This window comes from the organism of the source record quoted next, unplaced genomic scaffold, assembly GCF_019419815.1.
Source record: "Pyrus x bretschneideri cultivar Hongxiangsu unplaced genomic scaffold, Pyrus_bretschneideri_v1 Contig38, whole genome shotgun sequence".
NCBI lineage: Eukaryota > Viridiplantae > Streptophyta > Magnoliopsida > Rosales > Rosaceae > Pyrus > Pyrus x bretschneideri.
In genome coordinates this window covers 3,450,367-3,474,272 of record NW_025999701.1, presented here as the reverse complement: position 1 = coordinate 3,474,272, position 23,906 = coordinate 3,450,367, and the positions used below count along the sequence as shown (strand labels likewise).

The 23,906-nt window shown below is 35.2% G+C and overlaps 1 protein-coding gene across 2 annotated transcripts; it reads right to left on the bottom strand.

The window, feature by feature from the left end:
• Positions 1–4,841: 4,841 nt before the first annotated feature.
• On the bottom strand, positions 4,842–9,909 carry LOC125468418. 2 transcript variants are annotated; one of them, XR_007250778.1, is made up of 3 exons: positions 9,306–9,909; positions 7,785–8,695; positions 4,842–5,067 (listed from the first exon to the last, which is right to left on the bottom strand). XR_007250778.1 is itself a non-coding variant. In XM_048564111.1 (3 exons), the coding sequence occupies exons 1-3, from the start codon at positions 9,583–9,585 to the stop codon at positions 5,036–5,038; spliced, it is 375 nt and encodes a 124-aa protein (XP_048420068.1). In that variant the 5' UTR covers positions 9,586–9,881; the 3' UTR covers positions 4,842–5,035. The 2 variants fall into 2 exon arrangements, 1 of the variants encoding a protein (XP_048420068.1); XM_048564111.1 differs by having other exon boundaries at positions 8,633–8,695; positions 9,306–9,881.
• Between the last annotated feature and the right edge of the window lie 13,997 nt (positions 9,910–23,906).

Below are 23,906 nucleotides of genomic sequence, written 5' to 3'. Positions count from 1 at the left end.
GAGAATCCCTAACAAGGAATGGACGGCATATATTATTAATATTATCAGTATAAATATATATATAAATAATTAAAAATATATATTTTCGGTTCGGTATGGAAATACCGAAATATTGGGAAGACAATCTCGATTCCCATACTGAAATTTCAATATTTTTTTCTGGATAGCATACCGAAAATTTTGGGAAAATCGGTTTGGGACATTTTTGGTTTGGGATCTGTATTTTTTTCATTCAGTTTGGGATTTGTGGGAATTTTTTCCACCCCTAGTAACCGCAGTTACACATAATTCTAACAAAGATAAGTGTCTACTACAATCATTCTAAAACTATAGATTAGATAAACGCAAAATGCCACAAGGTCCGGATAGTTCGTTTAGACTGGCCATTAGTTTGAGGGTGAAGTGTGGTACCGGACAACAACTTTGTACTCATAGCCTTCAAGAAGACTTCCCAAAACTTGGAAGTGAAACGCGCATCACGATGAGCACAAAAGTCACATGCATACCATGTAATCGAATAATGTAGTTCATAACGCCTTAGCGAGCAGATTCATTATGAATTTCCATTAAGCTTTAGTGAAAAATTACGCTGAAAAGTCTAAACAGACACTTAAGAAAGAACCAAAACAAGTCCATCAAATCTAGAGTACAAGATAACTGGATTGCATATTGCATGTATATATATTGCTACAATGATAGCTTCCGAAATATTCAATCACCTACCATAAAGATTTGTTTAGCAGAGTATTTGTTAAGTGATTGAGTAATTAATGGTCACAACTAAAACTTTAATGTCCGAGCAATTCTCCTATACGGTCTGTCTGCATCAAAAATAATATGAAGTGCAGTGGGGAGGACACGTACCTAAGGATGATTGGAATGCCTTCTGGCATAAAGAGGTGAATATGGAATCACAATCAGAGTAGATGTTGATTGAAATGCCAGAAAATCTGATAAATTCAAGAATGAGCAATTTTACCAAAAGATCTATATGTTGTCCATCTGAACCAACGGAAAAGTGAGTTGACTTGTTAAGTCAATCTATAATCATCGAAACATCATCATAATCTCCACATGTACAAGATACCTCGTACCAGGAGCTTATTGTGATATTTCCCTATCTTTATTTGGATGCAAGAAGTGATTATAACCACTCGAACGATTTCTTAATGATTTGTAAGTAACGTCATATCAACAATCATGAATTCCAGCTGGAATGAAATAAGACAGGCTGAAAGTGTTCAACGATATATATGTCTTTTGTTGTGGTAAACAATAATTACACTTGCACAACCGGAGTAATACATAATAATGCAATCGTAGACGTTGATTTGGGTTTTCTTTTTTCAAGTAAAAATGATAATTGTTAAGTTGAGGTCATGAGTAAGATAGTTCATTTCGTACGGTTCCAACCATTGGAAACATAAGCGATACTTTGTCACGCTACATCGGTATGCAGCCCAAGCGTTCAGTGGAACGTCACAGTAGATTCCAAAATAATCGGTGTCATCTAAAAGCGTACGAACAAGGGTAATAAATAGACAACACCTCGGTTGTCACAACTTTAATTTTATTCCACGTCTCAGCTAAACTGATTTTCCTCAACCAACATGAAAGGAAAAACACCACTGCTGAAGAGTCACTAACGTACCGATCTAAACAACGGTAATATTTGACGAATTTGGTATAAAGCTGACTGTCGGTACTTAGAAAATTTGCTCTCGTTGCTAGGGTAGGTGAGAAAGTCGTCTGTAAGACTACTACAAATTCGACAAGTTACAGGAGAAAACTCGAGTTCCAAAAGTTGGCCAGGTAGACCATCAATTTGAAGTATGGGTTAATGATTTTAATCGTCACCCGATTAAGTTGCTAAAATCTAGGTACGATCCCAAGGTTTAGTCTTTCGCCTTCGTGAATAGATTTGAGATTCCCAAGATAAGGTGTTTGGTGGGGTAAATTCTAAATCGGTAAACTTTCGTAACTAAGTTTTCACAATGATGTAGGGGTTGTTTGAAAAGACGCAAGGAAAACTGGTGTAGTAAGAGAAAGTGGATAGATGGTGTACCTCACTTCACCATTTGGTGATATCCTAGGTAAATTTTTTAGAAATGACGCCAAAGATATACATCCTCAAAACATACCATACTACTAGGCCTGACAAACAAGTCATGTCTATTGTGTTCGTGTCATTTTCGTGTAACACTTGTTATCTTAACGGGTCGGGTCGTGTCACACCCATTATCTTAACGGGTCCTTAACAGGTCGGGTAAAGTGACCCGACCCGTTATGACCCGTTAAGAAAAATATTTTTTTTTTTCTTAAATTTGCACATACCACACATTGCCACAAAACTTCAAAACATTAAAACACATTTGTCGTTTAAGTACTACATCTACAATAAAAAATAAGAGCCTAATAACTACTAGTCTATTACAAAATATTAAATGTGCAAGGATATGCAAAATGAAAGAGTTGTTGTTTTCAAGGTTGTGAAGCCTTTCTCAAAAGTTTAAAACCTTGCCAATGGAACTCAAAGCTTGCATGTTATTCCTTTTACAAAATCCTAAAGTTTCACAGATCATCATGAGGAAATTGTATTGGAACTTTGGCTTGATCTATTGCCTTCAAGAGTTATGTTGATGATGTTTTCAGTAAGGTTTTCCACATCAGAACTCTCTTCTGCATAAACTAAGTATAGAAAAACCAAACATTAAAAGTCATTCAAATTATGAGAAGTTTACCAAAATAATTATGAAAAGAAATAAAACAATAGTACTATACCATATAAAAATATATTACCACCTTTTCCAAATAGCCAATCTCATGTGCACAACAAAAAAGCTTGAATTGTTTCTGGTAACAATGAATTACAATACTGATCTAGTGCTCTACTCCCAATACTAAATGCAAATTTTAATGCAACAGTTGAAATGGGAATTGTTAACACATATCGTGCTAACTGAGAAAGTATCGGATAATGAAAACGCTCCATTTGCCGCCAAGAAAGAACATCTATGTCTACTTTTTCTATCTATTCTTTTATCCTCCAAATACTTATCAACATTTTTTATAGTACTACTACTACAAATATATAAAGTAAATAAAAACAAACTTAGGTTACCTCAAAGAGAACATCTCTAGATTATGTTTGATGATTAGGCATTGAATTCACTGGAGTATTTGAATTATCAAGATGTGAAAGTTTTTCCAAGTACACACCAAAAAAAACATTCAATTTGTCATTAACCTTTGTAAATTCGACCGAATTCACACCATGAAGCTTTATGTAAGCCCAATCCACAAAATGCAATTTATAACGAGGGTCTAAGATGATTGCAATTGCCAAAATCAAATTGTACTCTGACCAATACTTCTCAAACTGTGTACATGTAAGCCCCCATCTTATTCATGAAACTTTCAAAGTCATCCATGGCTACCTTAATTTGAAGTTGGATTACAAACACCTTAGGGAAGAACAAATTTGATGCGGGGTACTTTGTCCCCGAGAATAAGCATGTAACCTCATAAAAGTACCCCCAAAAACTTGGAAATCTTCATTATTTTATCCCACTCTTCAAAAGAAGGACAATTACTAAAATTGGAATCACTCAACCCTAAATGAATCAAAGCATATCGATAGAAAATTGCACTATCTAGCAAAATATATGTTGTGTTCCATCAAGTAGGGACATCTTGTCTCAAACCTCTTCTACTATCCAATATCCCTACTTGTCTAACACATTCATAAAACTTTAGTTTCCTAGCCTCAGAGCCTTTTATGTACTTGATGCGTTCACGAATCTTTATCACCGAAGAATCAATATCTTTAAGTCCATCTTAGACTATCAAATTTAAAACATTAGCACAACAACGCACATGAAAGAAGTCACCACTCATCACGAGAAGACTTATAAGATTCAATTGATTCTTCAAAATGCTAACAAAAGAAATATTTGAAGAAGCATTATCCAAAGTAATAGAAAATAACTTCTTCTCGATCCCCCACTCAGTCACCAATGCATGAATTTTCTCAGATAATGCAACACCGGTATGCGGAGGAGGCATATGACAAAAACTTAAAATTCTTTTATGGAATTTTCAATCTTTGTGTACAAAGTGAGCAGTAAGACTAAGATACCCATTAGTATATTGCAAGGTCCATAAGTCTGAAACAAATTATACCTTCAACTGAGCCTAACAAATTATGAAGCCTTTGTTTTGCATTTTTGAACATCCTTAACACACATGCTTTAACTGTATTTCTACACGGTAACTTAATATCAGGAGATATATATGCAAACAAAGCCCTAATTCCCTCATATTTTGAAAAACTAAAAGGAAGATTATGCTTGATGATAGCCTCTACCAATAAGCCATGGAATACCAAAGCATCAAAGTTTTGAGAACATAATTCAGACACTGACAATAATCCACCAGTTGGTCCAGGGCATGTTTTCAAATGTCTATTCATATTACCCGTCCCATGATGACTATCATCTATTACCAATTTCTTACAATCTTTACATTGAGCATGACTTTTACCATCTTCAAAAATAGTAGTCAATTTGTTGAACGTTTTCCAAACAAGAGACCTAAGTGTTCGCTTACCTAATTTGATTACTCTAGCCTTTTTCTTTGTCGGACTTCTATTTGTATCTTTTGTATTTTCACTTCCATGATTAAGTTGTATTCCCATTGTAACTTCCATTGACCCTAAGGTTCGTAAAATCTTGCTCTACAACATCCATTGCTTCAAGAAAGAAAAACAAAACTATAAAATCTTGCTCATACCAATTTCATACCATATGCATTTCAATTTCAATTTCACATATCCATATCCATTCAAATTCACATATCCATTTCAATTTCATATATCCATTTCAATTTCACAAATCCAATTCAATTTCACCTATCTATATCTATTTCAAATTCACATATCCAATTCACATATCTACAAATCACAATCCAATTCAAATTTACTTTCAAATTCACAATTCAATTAAAAATATCTTGCACTTGCAGGTTGCAACCTTCCTTAAATTCTTTGCTTGTTCCAAATCTCCAAATCTGGAAAACAAATATAGACCCCACTTATTAAATTCAAGTAAATAGACCCTCAATGAAATATAGATACAAATGAACTCGCAGCATTCATAATATAAAAAAAAATACATGCCTAACAATTGTCAATACTTGGGACAAATAATTAAGACATTGCATCTATTATAGCAAAACTAAAATAGGTGGGGCATCACTATTCTATCGTTGCCTGCCTCACAAGCCACCTGAATTCTGACCTCCCCAGTGCCCTGATAACATATCCCCAATATATATATATGACATTAAGTAATGAATCTCACCTTACGGCTTACAATAAGACTAAATGGCATGACATAATAAAGTTAATTTACATAACTACATCTATACTCCCAAATTCCAATGCTTGATTCTATTTTTGCCTCATCCTTTTATGATTTTCAAGCTTGCGAAGCCAACGCGAAGCACGCTTGCTTGATCGCTGGGTTTTTTGAATGTTTGTAAACATGCCCTAACCCAGAAACTCCAAAATCTTCAAAATCAGAAAACCCCAGAAAATCCCCAGCCATTAGTTTTAATTTTAACAAAACCCCAAATCACTAGTTTTTGAAAACAACATAAAATACCCAAAAATACAAAATTCATACCTTTAGCGTGTGCTTGCCTGTGTGTGGTTTTCTTGTGGCTGTCGGAGTCGAGTTGAATGAAGTGAAAGGAGAAGGATGCGAGAGAGATGGGGATTAAGGAGACAGTGGGGGAATAAGTTTGGACTGGAGAGATCAGAGTGAATGAGAGAGAAGAAAAGGATAGCCTCCAACCTAATATACAATGGACGGCTGAGATTAAATCTCAGCCGATCCAATGGTCATCAATTTTTTAAATTTAGTTTAATATATATATATATATATATATATATATATATAATTATTATAGTTTTTAGGGGTATAAATTGTTAAATTAATATATATAATTATTATAGTATTTTTTTTAGGGTTATAAAATTATTAAATTAATATTTTGCCTATCGTGTATTGTGTTACTCACGTGTATACTCAAACCAACCAGTTATCTTAACAGGTGCTTATTAGGTTACCCGATAACGACTCGATTCGTTATCGTGTCAACCCGAACACCTGTTAATTTCGTGTCGTGTTGGGTTATCGAGTCATGTCAGAAATTGCTAGACCTACATACTACTTCCTCTCTATACACCACATAATAAAAGGTTTTCGTAACTTTCTCAATACTCATTTTGCTCTTACAACTGGAATTTAACTCGTGCTCTGATTCTAATGTTTGTCTGTGAAAGTGACCTTAAGGATGACTAGTCAAGAATGTTCACGTTACCTAAATGGGTAATGTGGTTAAACCAACTATGGGTTTACTATCCTCCTACAAGGCTTGCCCTTAAGTTTCCACTATTTTAATTTCTTCGGCTCAGATAGTCACTGTTAATCGATATATCAGTCGTCCTGCTAATTAACGCACATATGATATTTTGATATAGTTTGCTACCTTGAAACTGTGAACTGTCTTTCTGGCATAAAGGTATCACTCCCAGATACTAGTACCTGTGTCCAGTATCAGAAATCATACTGCCTGAACACTGGTTAACAGTTCCTGGATATTAGACAGTATCGTCAATTAGTGGTGTCACCGTAGGCTGATTACATATTAGAGCCCACTTGGTAGATGGTTTCGGACGATTGGTAAGGAACTAGTCATGTGAGGTGGTTTCATTAATTCTAGGGAAAATTGATTACTACTTTTGGAATTTCTACTACCTGAAGGTATAACAACTAGTACTCACAAGCCTATACTCATCGAAATGATGAGTACAACATCAAAAGGAATTTTGGGATAATGTTGGTTGAAATGTTCGAAGGCCGGAAAAAGGATTTGCTAATAACCTACTTTAGAATAGACAAATGGAAATCGATTTTCCTCCTGAAGATCCGAAATTTTGAATACGCTTGAAAGATTTGTAAAGTCGGGGACCAAAGGTGACTGTCCCCTAGAAGTTCTTCTGTCGAGTGTTACGACTTTAGCACCACATTTTCACTCAAGACATTTCCAAACATTTCGACAAAAAGTAAACTTCATAGGAATTCTGATAGGTGGTATTCCAACAGGTACTAACAAGGAATCAAAACTATTTCAGGTTTCCTATCTCGAAAGGGTTGGTAAAGATGACAAGATAATAGTAGTGGAATTGATGAACAGAGTCTTCGATGGTACGCAATTACCGACACATAGCCTTGCTTCAGGGCCACAAGCTCATTCCCAAATCAGGATTTTCCTTGGCAAGAAGGTTCTTTGTTTAAAATTTAGAGGTGGTCGCCGAAATGTTCATCTAGAACATCGATAAGTCATCTAAACTACCCAAAACTTAGGGAAAAACTAACACATTTTTCATATTCGGTAAGGTGGCAAGATTCGACACTTAGGTTCAAGAACCAAGAATGTTCACATCAAGCGTATGATGAGTGTAGTACTGCCCAAACTTATGCTCTGATACCAAACTGACATACCATAACACGAAATATCCACCTGGACTCTGAATCGAGCCGTGTTAGCCGACACCAGGAGGGTGACGAAGCCATAAAGTGTAGTGATGTGAAAAATGTGAATAAATTTAAACCTAAAGTGCCTAAATATAAGAATGTAATTGTGAGCAAAAATGAACCAATTTCACACACGATGTTAAAGCATAAGAAAAATACAGTAAAGTAGGATAAGAATTATACCATCGAAGGTAATCTCCAATACCAAGATTTGCCAAGAATCCTTATCGATACGAAAGCTCAGCAACTAAAACTTGGAGGGGTGAAAAACAAAGATGAGTGGGCCTAAAAATAAAGTTTGTAAAAACCTTTTTGAAAACATTATAACCCCTCGCCGTAAATCAAGTAGAATTTCCAAAATATACATACTACGTATAGTAAGAAAATACTACCACAACCTGCAAAACCTCAAGAATTCAATATGGCACAATATTTCGTAAGTAAGCATATGACATCTGTAATCACATAACCTCACATAAGCAAACGTATCATATCAAGTGCTCATCGACACATGCTGACACATGAGTTTATGCAGAGATATTCTGACATAAACAGAACTGGGTGTAACGAAGATATATGCTCTAGTACTACAATCATGTGAAGACTAGCACTATGCACAACACATACGAGTCCTAATTGCCTATTGCAATCTAGGACAAGACTGGCACCTACAATGGATCCAAATTGAGCGTACGGTGCGATGTGCACACATGGAAGCCTAGCCATGGCCTGGGCGAGTACTAACACCGTGTAGCAAAGATGAGCAGATAACGTAAACAAAATCATACAACGGTAAATCAATAACTTACGCCAACATAATACCATTCACTGCTATAAATATAAATGAGGCATCCCTTAATAATATGCATACATGTGCATCCCGTAGGATTTAGGATAATTTCATAAATTGCGTTATTTCGCTAATTCTTACAAACATTAATCTAATCTAGACATACGTAGGAAGTTCTTTTTCAAATGTATAAATGGAAACTAAATAAGTATATAATATTTAAAAGTAAAGATCCACTCACTGATACTTGCGAGGCCACAGCCGTTCGAGCTAGGATAGCTGGAATCTCTAAAATTAATCGCACCTAACATAATATTGGGACCCATTAGTAAAACTCAACTAAAACGATTAAATTTGGGAAAACAAAGTGTGGATTTGGAATTAGAGCATCGAGATACGCTAAGAAGGGTCCCGGGCAATTTTCGTAAAAAGTCAATGAAAAGTCAACAGTTAACCTAAAAAAGTCAACCGAGAAGCCCCGATGGTCAACTACATTAAAACTTTAGAATTTCACTAAATGGATACCAAAAATGTACTTAAGGAGCCAAAATTAGCCTAGAAAAATTTTCGAGAAAATTCCTAAAAAGTCAACATGTGGAATATTCCAAGAATATTCCCAGAATATTCTAAGCTCATTTTGGAACTGGGCTGGGCTGGAACATCAGCCTAAAGGTTTGGCCCGGTTAGGCTAAATATTTAGCCCAAAGACTTTGGACAGGGTTTTGGGCCTAAGGCGCCCTTTTTTTTTTTTTTTTTTTTTCTTATTCTTCTTAGGCCAGTTGCCGCTGTAACCGTCGGAATCTAGAAAAATAATGGTCAGGATAAACCCCGGCTCCAACCAACCAAAAACTTCACTAAACTTAGCCTTCCCATATATCAAATCGAAGCTTAAAGAACAAGGAATTGTTATATACCTTTGGTTTCCTCGGCCGTGGCTGGAGTTGGTTGGAAAACAGCTCGAAAGTAGCCGGAAAATCTGGGAAGTTCCTCCCCATGCATTTCTTGGTTTCGTTGGGTTCTAAGTAAACTCGCTGAAGAAAATGGCGATGCTAGTCTCGGCTTAACTTTTCTATGTAGTGGAGAAGATAAGGAGCTGAAATAAAGGGTCCAAGGTTTTGTGTCCGATTCCTGGGTTTTCACAAAGGAGAAGCGATGATAGCCTGGTGGTATGTCAACCTCGCTAGAGTCGGCCATGGCAGATGATCACTATTCATGTTTTTGTGCAGTGGGCACAGAGTTTAGAGAGTGAAAATGAGGGAGTTTAGAAAACCATAATGGACGGGTGGTGGTGCTCTGGTACAGTTTATCTTCGATCGGTACGACGGCTTCGTCGTTGGTCGTTCTTACATTTGCAGATAAGACAGGTTAAAGGACTGGGAGAGATAAAGGGAAAAAGAAAGTGCAAAGTTTGAGAGTCAAAGGGGGGAAAAAGAGATAGTGCATTGAGATAGAGAAACGGTATGGGATGGCAAAAAAAGATGGTGGAAAGATGAGAAGGAAACACAGTAGATAGGTGAAGGAATAGTGCGTATGCCCCCACTTGGCACACAACTCAAAGTCACTAATGAAGAAACAGAAAATATCTCCCATAAAGTGAATTTACCAAAACATCCGTCATGCTCCGTAGTTTATAAAATCTTCATTGTAACTCCAAATTTAGTTTCGCTTACACCTATGCGTTCGTACCATCGAACACTTCGAGAATACGGTAAAATAGTACCTCGTACGTGTCGCAAAAAGACGATCAATGAAGGTCAACAATCTCGCCTCTAGGGGCATTGTCGTCAATTTACACTTTTAAAATTTATAAAATCGTAAAATTAGGGACGAGTTATCACAGTAAATGTTGTTTTTTTATTTTTTATTTCCTTTATTTATAATTTTTTATTAGATTACATAATTTAATTAATTTTTTTAATTATTTTAATTAAATTATAAACTATAAACAAAAAAATTTATTTGTTATATGTGCATAAGTTCATACAAGTCGAAATGTTCTTATAATATCCAAATATACAATAAACTACAAAAGAAGGTTGTTGAAGTCTATTGCATCGGCCTGTTGGGTATTTCTGGATGGAAGGGCTCGAAGCTTAAAGGTGGCTGAGGAGCAGCTGGTGGCTGAAGAGAAGTTGGTGGAAATTGGAAGTCGAACAACTGAAAGGCTTGTAAGATCTAGGTCATCTTATCCCTCTGGGGTGCAAGCCTCTACTTCATGTTTGCAACTTCCTGCGTCAACTCAGCGACCTATCTAGAAGATGTGACAGTAGTGTTACAATGTCGCACATACCCATCCCCCATACAACCTTACAAAGCATCCAATCAAGGGTGTGATCCAGGGTCTCAATCAAGATTTGAAGCCCTACTTCCTTGCTAAGAGTCACGTCCTCGATCGAGGTCTTTAGGGGAAGCTACGATGCCACCTCCTTGATAACAGTCTTACTCTTCTTCACCATAGTATCCTGCAATAGTAAGAAAAACAAATTAATATTAACCAATCTTTAATTATTTTTTATACTACTTATAGATGTAAGAATTTTAACAATTATATATACTTACATGGAGTTGCTTAATAATGTCATCACTCGGTCAAACATAGACTTCATTGAACATGTCGATCTCTGGGAACTTAGAATTGTCCTAGAATAAAAAAAATAGTTAAGAAAAATGTTATTAATCCTAATAGAGATTAATATTTATTAGAATTAAAAATGAATAATATACACTTACCTTCCATCGCTGCTCTAGCCTACCGGAAAAAGGTCTCGAAGCGGACTAGTGGACAAGTTTCTTTTTGACTGGTTGATCTTGTTGGCTTTAGCTCTCTTCCATTCAATACAAGATCAACGTATTAGTGCATCTATTTGAAGCAAAACATTAAAAAAAAATAAAAAATTACTAATAAATTATTATTAAAATATTATTATTAAGCTTACCAAATATTTATGCTCCTAAAAATGCTTGCAGAGCCACTCCTAATTCTCTGGGCGCTCCACCAACTCCTCAAGGCAGCCTTCTAGGAGAGTGGTCTTCGGATCATCATATAGCTCATAATGCTTCTGGAGCTCGATCTTCCACAATTGGTATCGGGTTGCGAACTACCCATATTTGGCCATCTTGTCATTAATGTCCTCAAAAGGATAATGCTAGGGAGACCAAATTTTTAAACCAAATGATGTGTCACCACTAAAAACTAAGCATGTTAATCAACACTTAAGTAATAATTCAATCTTCAACAACCATATCATTTGGTTTACAAAATTTGGTTTAAAAATTTAGTCTCCCTAGCATTATCCTCCTTAAAATTATAGATTGTATACAAATAGGAAAATATTAAAATAATATTGATAATATGAAAATAATATATACTTTTATTAATACTTCTATACTTTATCGAAAAAAAAAAAAAAAAGTTGAGAATTTGTAAACTTACCAACAATTGATAGCGCACTACCTTCATCATGCTGACGTTAGCCAACACCTTGACAAAAGGCTGGGCACATCTTGCTCGGGCATTTGGATACGTTTTGCATAGCCCACCAGTTGCCTTGCAAATTTGGACTGGTGGTGGTTGCTTTATGGGTTAGAGGGCATCTTTTAGGCCTTTCCTCTTACCTTCTACCAACCGATGGAGATGCTCCAAGAGAGCCATGATTTAAATATGTTTTACAAAATGTTCACATCTCATATTTTTTTTAAATGTGGTTTACAATAAGTTGATGATCCATATTACAACCTCTCCCCTAATTGAAAACGCATATAAGGTATAAAAATTCTAATGACGGGACAATAATAGCTATTGATAAAAGCTTGGGAGCATTAAGTTACAAGTTCTGAGGAAAAATCAGTGAACACAATCTTTAAAACAAATACATGAATAATATGAGGTTCAGCCCTTCAATACCAAATTTTCTACATCCTTCTCCTATAGCCAGACGCGACCTTGAGGGTAGCTAAAGTAGGCAGGCGGCCTAGGGCTCCCACTCCGGAGGGGCCCCCAATTTTTATTTTATTTTGTATATAAAATTAATATTACGAACTTTATGTCTTTTGAAATAAGAAGTTTACAGACATTGAGTCTTTGAGTCTTTGCTTATGGAATTTTTTTAACCAAACCAGTTATTGTTACATCTGCAAAAAGAAGTTCTTCACAATTAAAGTTGATCAAATCTTATCTTCAATCCACTATGTCACAAAGAAAGATTGAATAGATTAGCTATTTTATCAACTGAAAAAGAATTATTTGAAAAATTAGATTATGTAAACTTGACATTTGCATTTAAAAAGCTAGACATAAAATATTTAAGTAATGTTTGTATATCTTTCTTCTGTTGATATTAATTTTTAATAATATTTGATGTAGAAAAATCTAAATAGATTTTTCATGTATTTAGCAAATGTTTTTTTATACACATATTAATGTACAAAGGGTCGAGGGTCAGAGAACTAAAGGGCCTCACTTTAAAGACTCGTACAACCCTTAAATTCTCAAGCTGGCCCTACCTCTATATATATCAAAGAAAGCTTCCAGCCACTCTACCACCACCACCAGTAAAACAAGAATCAAGCCCAAATTCTTCATCGGCCTTAGCCATTACCAACTATTTCACTTCCTTAGGTTCCATAATAGGAAACCATAGGCTAAACTACCAAACACCAGGTCCCAATTGTCAAACGGCATTAGTCAGTCAATATGATCCCTATTCAACCCCAACATACCAATCATCATTATCCCAATCAGCCAGTTATACCAAAACATCACCATATGTCAATAAAAACCCCAGTGAATACCTTTTCAGTATCCCTTTCAATCTTAATTAAGAACAAGCACCAGAAAAATTAGCCAATATAGGCTTTCCACCCAATTTCCATTATCATCCTACAGAACCACATAAAACATTGAAATATTATCAAGCCATCCTCAATGAAACTGAGTCCATTTCAATCAAACCTTTCTACAGAAAAACCCATGAAAACAAAATCCTCTACCATTCTCTTTACATTGGAAGGTTTTTAAACGAATCAGATTGGGGAATCCCCCTTTAGAAAACCAAACCTCTTCATACCAATATATCCACATTCTCAATAACAACTACAATTACTTTGATTATATTGATGCATGGACTAACATCTTTCTCCATCAAGTAGAAGACTTTAGTCATTCATGGTTCATTAATTTTGACAAGAGTTTCAAATTAAATTTTCCTGCATGGTTCCCAATATGGTGGTCAACTCACGACCCAACAACCAGTCTTCTACCAGAACTTATGCTGGTCATCTTTGCCAGTTTCCAACAAAAATTTGACAAAAAACCAATTCAACTACAGAATTACACTTCTCACAATATTCATGGCTAAGTATAAAGTCATATGGATCATGAAGTGGAATTATGAAGTCGAAACAGGTGAAGTCTACAAAGCCAGATCAATGAAGTGGTGGGATAAATTCAACCATCAAAAGACCATCAGTTAGGTCCTCACCAAATATCCCATTACTCCACCTCCAATCATTCCGGCACAACCAATACATCCATCTCTGCTAATCATCCCGAAACAGTCATTATCGGACTTTAGTCCATCATCATCACTCAAAGGAATAGCCAAGTCATCCAAGTCAAATAGTTCAAAAGGCAAAGAAAAAGCCACCCAGCTCAAAGACCTACCTCAAAAATTACTTGCAGAAGCAGCAATGCTTCATACTGAAGAAGAAGAAGCTGCAAAATTCGAATCTTCAGACACATCCTCACACCAACCAACCAACTCAACAAGCCAAAAAACACAGTTAGCCAAGTGGGTGGACTACCAAGATTCCCAAGACCCATTTGCATAAGGTCATGTGAAAATTTCAGTCATTTTTCCAAAATCAACCATGTGAAGTGTTCAGGTGTTCAAGCATTATTCGCACCAATAATTCCATGGAATAATTCAGTCAGCTAGCAAGTTCCCACCAATGATTCTAACAAATTTTGGAGTCATTCAATCATTCATCCTGTGCTTCCACAGTAAAAGCAGCAATTATTCCAACAACTTTCATTGTTCATCAATAGTGAAAAGCAAGTCATCATTCATCAAATAGTAAAAGCAAGTCTTCCAAGCCCTTTTTCAAGTCTATAAGAAGTGGACTACGGAGGAGAAAGGGGAAAGTTTGGAACTTTCACAATTTCTCAATCAAAAGTTTCTTTGAGTTCACACTGTATCCAAAGAAATAAAAAATTATAAACACTTTTAGTTTTAAAATGTCAAGAATGCCAGCATGCAACATTATCCTTTTCATGAATCACTTTCTTATTTGCTGACTCAATTGTAAGTTCCAGTGTAAGTTTTGCAATAAAACTTATTTTCAAATTATATTTGCATCATTATTTTGAATTCATTATTTTCATTATGAAGAATATTTTCATAACAACTGATTTTGAATGGCATAAAATTCATACTCACAGTCAATTCATCAAGTACCTTAAGTTCAAGGTAAACATTAATCAATCATTTGTTCAATTCTTGCTATTTGTTTATAACAGTTGGTTTCAAGGCATCTTTAATCCTGGTTATCCTCCAAATCAAGTTCCACATAATTCAATTAACAATTCATTTAATAGTTCATTCAATCCTAATCATCATTGCCCTTGGTATAATTGTCTTCATCGTTATTATTATCACTAGTTCCGCCCCATTTGGTATCAGAGCCAAGTGAGTGGTAATTGAGTTATCATCTTTATAATTACTACATTTGTTCATCTTTCAGTTTTCATTTACAGTTTATCTTATTTGTTAACCTTCTAAGTAGGATTGTTTACTCTCAACCCAAACAAAAACACGATAAGTCCATAAGATTGGCATGAGCGAAGAAGGAGTTTAGCAAATACGTGAGGAAGGTAAAGCCAGTAAGATTTTTGCATATTGAAAACCTGCATTTTGAACAATATGAGTAGATTATTTAGATCTAATTCAACTACCAGCACTAGCTCCAGATTCAGTTTAAGTAGAATTCCATACATAGTAAATGAAGAACAAAAATTAGAATTTCAAATGGATGACAATGTTGACTTTGGAGATTGGAATATCCCCAAGGTTTCTAGTAAAAACATTTACAAAAAAAAATGGTCAGTAGCCTCTTTTAGAAGTGAACACCACGTCAAAACAATTGAAAAAGCTTATGCTCTTAGTAAAGAACATGAAACTTGTCAATTATTCACACCAGAACAAATCAGAACTCGTAGAAAAGATGGTTATAATTACATTCACATAGGTGTAGTCCAAATTGCAGTCAAGCCCTTAACAAGAAGATGTCTTAATACCTTTATTTTGTTATGTCTCCGAGATGCAAGATTCACTGACTTCAGTGATAGTATTCTTGGAATGATTGGGTCAAGTCTTTATAATGGACCAATTCATTTTGATTACTTCCCAGATCTCATAATAAGTCTTTTAGACCCCCATATGCTGAAAGCACTCACATTAAGCATAAAAACTTTAGGGTACCAAGTCCTTAAAGGAGTCCAACCATTAGCTTTAATTTTTAGAGTTTACTACAAAGTCACAGGAACAAACATGAATTTCCAAGCCTTAGTCAAAAGTCCTAGAGACCATACACTCTTAATCCAAACTAATCAAGAAAACGCCAACATCAAAATACCCAAAACCATTAGGTGGTCAGATATCAATCTACCTTCAGATTGGTGCTCGATCAATGAAAGCAAACCAGTTAGTATCCAAAATAGTTTAGTCAACTTAGACAACATAGAACAATATTTTGACGGAACAGTTAAATTTAACTTTGACCGTCCAGCCAGAAAATCTAGTGTCCACTTACACTCACACAAATCTTTAGAACCAAATAGAATTTTTTTTTTCTAGATCCACATCAGCCGATATGGTGGGCCGAGATCAAGATTTAATCAATTCGGTAGTCAATAGAAAATTAAAAGCAGTAGAAACTAGCTCAACAGTCACCTAACAAGAATTAATCAATGATCTGATTAACATAAAACTAAAGTTAATAGAAACAGCCTCTCAGGTGACTCACCCAAGATATCAACCCAATACTCAAAACCAAGGAGAACAAACCTCTCTAACAGAATCCGACTTTGAAGCAAGTCAAATCAACCACTAATTACTCGTACAAAATAAACCATTCAAAATTCGATGGAAGAAACTCAATGCTGACATCAAAGCAACAGAAAATATTCCCAGAAGGAATATTTTTTTAAATAAATATAAAAAAGGACAAAAATTGGAGATTTACAATAAATGGACCAATTTCATGAAAAAGCACAGATTTGAAGTATTTTTCTTCAATTTCGTTGAAAAATATTACAAGTCTGAAAAGAAGTTAGAAGTCATCACCAATGAAAATTGGGTTAAAGAAGACAAAACTATAATCTCTTCTAGTCACCCTCCACAAGAAACAATTTTAATTACAACTACAAACACATAAGTACCAGCTGTAAATTATAAACCAATTAAGCCATGATCATCAAACTTCATGATTTTCACATATAAATAAAATGCGGAAATACATTAAACAACCAAGCGTACCTTGGTCCATGACAACAAACACTATGAGATCCCAATAGGATTTTGTCGGTAGAGGAGGAAATAGGTGTTCTCTCTCTTGCCTCTATTTGCACATGAAAACCTAGTGGTGTTTTTCTACTATCAAGTGCATATTAAATGGGTATATGCAATATATATCAGTGAGGCAGAGAGAGGACCTGTTTCCATTTAAAGTCTATAATCAATTACCACCCATCACTGTAATTCGGTAGGAAACATTTCTCATAATTTGACAAATAGGATTATTTACAAATAATAATATTTGTTGAACCCTACATATCATATGGACTGTGTCATGTGCACCACTTTAGAATATTAAAATATTCTTACATTCTCCCACTTGGTCCATAATGACACATGTTCCTTTGCCTATTTAACAAATAAACATTAAGCGCGCAGTAAAGTTTGAAATAATCCTTACTATCAATTGGTCAATATAAATACTGATCTTAAGCAATTCACTAGTGCAAGTCATGGCGGTTGTACATCAACAAGCGACATAGTCCCTTCCATGTGCCGCAACACTAGCAATTACCTAAAACAGTCTGTTAGTGAGAAACATATATATAGGTCCAATAATGTGTCTTTGTCAGAGACATTCCTGTTATCATTCATCCAATCACATAAATGTATACATATAATGGAAAACAAGAAACATCAAACATGTCCAATTAACAAGCTTAGAGTGTCAAGCACAATATTGTCATTAAAAAAATTCTCATAAACAAAATAAAAATGGCAATCATCATGGACTACAACCAAGACCCATTCTTTCAACATAATCATTAAATGCCTTCGGCCCTAGCCCTTTTGTCAAGGGATATGGGATCATAAGCATTGTGTTTATGTGCTCAATAAACATTCTTTGTTTCTGAACCTCCTCCTTAAGAGTCAAGTATTTTATATCCATGTCTTTAGCACCATTAGAATACTTATCATTCTTGGAGAAGAAGACAGCAGCAGCATTGTCACAAAAAATTCTCAACGACTTAGCAATGGAATCAATGACACCAAGCCTTCAGATAAAATTCCGTAACCTTAATCCATGATTTGTAGCCTCAAAGCATGCTATAAACTTAGCTTCCATGGTGGATATAGCAATAGCATCTTGCTTTGCACTTTTCCAGGAAATTGTTCTTCCAGCTAAGAGAAACAAGTAACTAAGAGTTGATCTTCTGCTATCAATACATCTAACAAAATTTGAATTTGAATCTGATAAACCAATAACTTCTAGATTATTAGATTTTCTATACGTGAGCATATAGTCTTTCGTTCCATACAAATACTACATCACTTTCTTTGCAACTTTCCAGTGACCCATTCCTGGGTTGCTTTGGTATCTGCCTAACATCCCAATTACAAAACTGATGTCTGGTTTGGTACAAGTTTGTGCATACATCAGACTTCCTATAACAAATGCATAAGGAATACTTTCCATCTGTGCACGCTCCAATTCATTTGGTGGGCATTGCATAAGGCTAAACTTATCCCCTTTCTGAATTAGAGCAACACTGGATGAACATTTTTCCATACCGAATCTCTCTAGAACTCTCTCAATATATGTTTTCTTTGATAGGCCCAACACTCCGCGTGATCTATCTCGGCATATTTCAATTCCTATCACGTAGGTCGCCTCACCTATATCTTTCATTTCAAAGTTCTCTAAGAGAAACTGCTTGGTCTCATGTAATAGACCAAGATCACTACTAGCAAGCAAAATGTCATCAACATACAAAATAAGAAAGATAAACTTGCTCCCACTGACCTTCAGATATGTACATCGATCATCGATGTTTGCTTTAAAACCAAAGGATACAATGATATTATCAAACTTAAGATACCATTGTCATGAAGCTTGTTTAAGTCCGTATATTGACTTCTTTAGTTTACAAACCATGTGTTCCTTTCCCTTTAATGCAAAGCCTTCAGGTTGATCCATGTAGATTTCTTCTTCCAAACTCCCATTCAAGAATGCTGTTTTCACATCCATTTGATGTAACTCTAAATCATAATGAGCTACTAATGCCATAATGATTCTAAAAGAGTCTTTCTTTGAAACTGGTGAGAAAGTCTCTTTGTAATCAACGCCTTCTTTCTGAGTAAAACCTTTGGCCACCAATATGGCTTTATATCATTCTATATTGACATTAGAGTCGCGTTTGGTCTTAAAACCCCACTTACACCTAACTCGCTTACAACCTTTAGGCAATTCAACAAGATCCCAGACTTCATTTTGGTCCATTGATTTTAACTCATCATTCATGGCATCAATCCCAATCGGATTCTGTCGACGTAGGAGGAAATAGGTGTTCTCTCTCTTGCCTCTATTTGCACGTGAAAACCCTAATCGTGTTTTTCTACTATCAAGTGCATATTAGATGGGTATATGCAATATATATCAGTGAGGCAGAGAAAGGACCCGTTTCCATTTAAAGCCCATAATCAATTACCACCTATCATTGTAATTCGGTAGGAAATATTTCTCATAATTTGACCAATAGGATTATTTACAACTAATAATATCTGTTAAACCTACATATCATATGGATCGCGTCATGTGGACCACTTTAGAATATTAAAATATTCTTACACCAGCCACTCCTTTCAAAATTTCAGAAGAAGATGCAAGAGTCAAGCCAGTCATCGAACAAAACAATTTCACAAACCAGAGTCTACACACCAAAGGAAAACAATTAGACAAAATCGAAACCAAAATAGATAGACTTTCTCAACCAAAACCAACAATTATGGAAAAACCCTTAGTCAACTTCCCAGAGTCTTCCTCTAGCACAATAACTTTAAAAACAAGTTCCATAAGTCGGAAAATAGATCAAATGTTACAAGAATTAAAACAAGAAAAAACAGTTAATGTTTTTCAACAACCAGATGAATCTCAACCAAAAACAACTTCTGCAACATGGGATTCAGAAGGAGAAAGTGAAACAAATTCCATCATAAAAGTAGAAGAAGCTTTTCAAAATCTTGAACTAAAACGAATCACAAACAAAAGAATCAACCCAACAACTCTTACCAAAAATTGGAATCCCAGGTCAACACATCCGGATATTCAATTTGAGGAAAGAAACATCCAAAATCAATTCTCAGTCTCAGCTGATAAACTCTATGAATGGAACATAAATGGATTATTAGAATAAGAACTTTTGAACAAAGTACAACACATCTCCATGGTTGCTAATAGTTATATTACCAATCATAACCTCAGTTAAACACAAGTTGTCGACCTTTTGGTCACTAGATTTACAGGAATGCTCCATTCCTGGTGGGAAAAACATCTCACTGAACAATTAAGAAATGAAATTAAAAATGCAGTCAAAAGAGATGAAGATGGAACACCCATCTTTGATGAGCATCTAGGACGAGGAGTCCCAGATACAGTCAACACATTACTTTTCACCATTATAGAACAATTCATAGGGACACTCAATAATGTCACCTCCATAATTCATGACCAACTTAGTAACTTAAGATGTCCAACCTTAAGCTATTTTAGATGGTATAAAGATGTTTTAATGTCTAGAGTCATGCTTAGAGAAGATAGTAATCAACCATTTTGGAAAGAAAAATTCATTAACGGATTACCAAATCTATTTGCCCATAAAATTAGAAATGTTTTAGTTAATGAAGAAGGTATCATACCATATCATACCCTTACATATGGAAATATTATTAATATTATCCAGAAAGAAGGATTGAAAATGTGTATTGATATGAAAATTACAAAACAAGTCAATAAAGACAAGTCAATAGGCAAATAAAAATTAGGAACATTTTGTGAACAATACGGATTACCTCCTATTGCTCCATCCAACAAAAAGAAAAAATCAGAAGCCTACAATAGATACCCAAATAGGTACTCCAGTAGGAGACATCCCAAATATAACAAATTCAAAAATAAGAATTTTGAAACAAATAAATTTTACAAGAAACCGAAGTCCAGCAAATGGAAGAGGAAACCCTCAGGAAAATTCCACTCCAAAAACCAAGAACAAAAAGGAATTGCTACAAGTGTGGCAAATTCGGTCATTATGCAAATAAATGTAGAGTCAAGAAAACAATCAACCAATTGAAAATCTCTAAAGAAGAAAAAACCCAGCTAATCCAAGTCTTAGAATTAAGAGACACAGACCATAGTCAATCTGAAGATGATTTAAGTTATAATTCGCTCACATCTCAGTAGTATCCAAACACAAGTACTCATTGGCAATAATGATGAAGAACACAATAGTTCTTCCTCCGATCAAAAGTCAGAATCAAAATCCATAGAAAATCCAACAGAAAACCTAGTTTTAGGATTACTACAAAAAAATTAGGATTCAGAAATGGTATTCTAAAATAAAAATAATAATTGAAGGCTTCCAATTAGAAACAATTGCCTTAATTAACTCAAGTGCAAACTTGAATTGTATTCAAGAAGGTTTAATTCCCACTAAGTATTGCCATAAATCAACAGAAATTCTTAGTGCTGCAAATCAGTCACCAATGCAATTAAAATATGAAATCCCAAAAGCCCATGTGTCACATCCCGGCCCGGGGCGCACCACTTCCCGGGCCCGCTCCACCACCGTAGCACGATATTGTCCGCTTTGGGCTTACCATTCCCTCACGGTTTTGTTTTTGGGAACTCACACGAGCAACTTCCCAATAGGTCACCCATCCTGGGAGTGCTCTAGCCCTCTTCTCGCTTAACTTCGGAGTTCCTACGGAACCCGAAGCCAATGAGCTCCCAAAAGGCCTCGTGCTAGGTAGGGATGGGAATATACATTTAAGGATCACTTCCCTGGGCGATGTGGGATGTCACAATCCACCCCCCTTAGGGGCCCGACGTCCTCGTCGGCACATTTCCGGCCAGGGATAGGCTCTGATACCAATGTCACATCCCGGCCCGGGGCGCACCACTTCCCGGGCCCGCTCCACCACCGTAGCATGATATTGTCCGCTTTGGGCTTACCATTCCCTCACGGTTTTGTTTTTGGGAACTCACACGAGCAACTTCCCGATGGGTCACCCATCCTGGGAGTGTTTTAGCCCTCTTCTCGCTTAACTTCGGAGTTCCTACGGAACCGGAAGCCAGTGAGCTCCCAAAAGGCCTCGTGCTAGGTAGGGATGGGAATATACATTTAAGGATCACTTCCCTGGGCGATGTGGGATGTCACACCATGTCTGTCAAAGCAATGTTTGTTTTAAAACTCCATTTGTTTTGATAAAAAATATTTGAGACCCAGTCATTTTAGGTATCCCCTTCATAGCTCTCCTATATCCTTTTAAGGTACATAATAATCATACAACCACTAGAATGTTAGGACAAAAAATCACATTTGAGTTCTGCACAGAAACAAATCTAAAAAAATTAAGACAATTACAAAAAGATAGCATATCGAAAATCATCAATCTAGTTACCAAAAAATCACAACAAATTAATTTCTTAGAAGAAGAAATTAATTACAAAAGAATTGAAGAACAATTAACAAACAAATCTTTGTTACAAAGCATTGACAACTTTCAAAAGAAACTTTTTAATGAAATTTGTTCGGATATTCCCAACATCTTTTGGCACATAAAACAACACATGGTTAAACTTCCTTACAATAAGGAGTTTTATGAAAAGAAAATTCCAACAAAAGCTAGACCAATCCAAATGAGTCAAGAAGTTATGGAATTCTGCAAAACAGAAATCCAAGAACTTCTCAATAAATGAATCATTAGGAAAAGTAAATCACCATGGTCTTGTCCTGCTTTCTACGTCCAAAAGAACGTTGAGTTCGAAAGAGGAACGCCTTGGTTAGTCATTAATTACAAACCTCTTAATGAAGTCTTGGAATGGATAAGGTATCCAATTCTTAACAAAAGAGATTTAATTAAGAGACTTAGTCAAGCTATAATCTTCTCAAAATTCAACATGAAGTTTGAATTTTGGCATATTCAAATTCATGAGGATGATAAATACAAAACAGCATTTGTCACTCCTTTTGGTTATTATGAATGGAATGTAATGTTTGGTCTTAAGAATGCCCACTGTGAATTTCAGAATATTATGAATGAAATATTTAATCAATACAGTCATTTCTCAATTGTTTATATTGACGATGTTCTCATTTATTCCAAATCGATAGATGAGCATTGGAAACACTTAAAACATGTTTGCTAGGATAATTAAACCAAATGAATTAGTTGTCTCAGCAACCAAAATTAAGTTATTCCAAACCAATATTAGGTTTTTAGGATACAATATCCACCAGTCAACCATTCAACTAATAGATAGAGTAATTCAATTTGCAGATAAGTTCCCAGATGAAATCATTGACAAAACCCAATTACAGAGATTTTTAGGATCTTTAAATTATATTGCAAAATTTTATCCACATCTTAGACAACAATGCAAACCCTTGTTTGATCATCTAAAAGAAAATCCCTCATCATGGTCCAATACTCATACTTTCATAGTCAAACAAATCAAATCACATATTAAGACTTTGCCCTATCTTGGCATTCCAACTTCCAATTCATTCAAAATTGTTGAAACTGATACCTCTAAAATTGGTTATGGAGGTATTCTCAAACAATCAATTTCTTCCGAATTTCCTGAACAAATTGTTCGTTTCCATTCAGGAATATGGAATCCTGCACAAAGTAATTATAGTACTATTAAGAAAGAAATATTATCTATAGCATTATGCATTAGCAAATTTCAAGATGATTTATTAAATCAAAAGTTTTTTATCATAATCGATTGCAAATCTACAAAACATGTTTTACAAAAAGATATTCAAAACATTGCATCAAAACAGATTTTTGCACGATGGCAAGCTATATTAAGTATTTTTTTATTTTGAAATCGAATATATCAAAGGTAGTCAAACTTGCATCCCTGATTTCCTAACCAAAGAATTTCTACAGGGGAAGAATGACAGCAAGAAGTCCTGATCAGAGGTAATATATATATTA

Bases quoted from the DNA above. Each gene is read 5' to 3' on its own strand.
- LOC125468418 (XM_048564111.1), bottom strand. From the start codon at position 9,585: ATGGCCGACTCTAGCGAGGTTGACATACCACCAGGCTATCATCGCTTC. The intron at 8,696-9,305 runs GTATATAACAAT...ATATTATGTTAG, and splicing joins CACGGCCGAGGAAACCAAAG to GTGCGATTAATTTTAGAGAT. The intron at 5,068-8,632 runs GTGAGTGGATCT...TTTGTTTTCCAG, and splicing joins CTGTGGCCTCGCAAGTATCA to ATTTGGAGATTTGGAACAAG.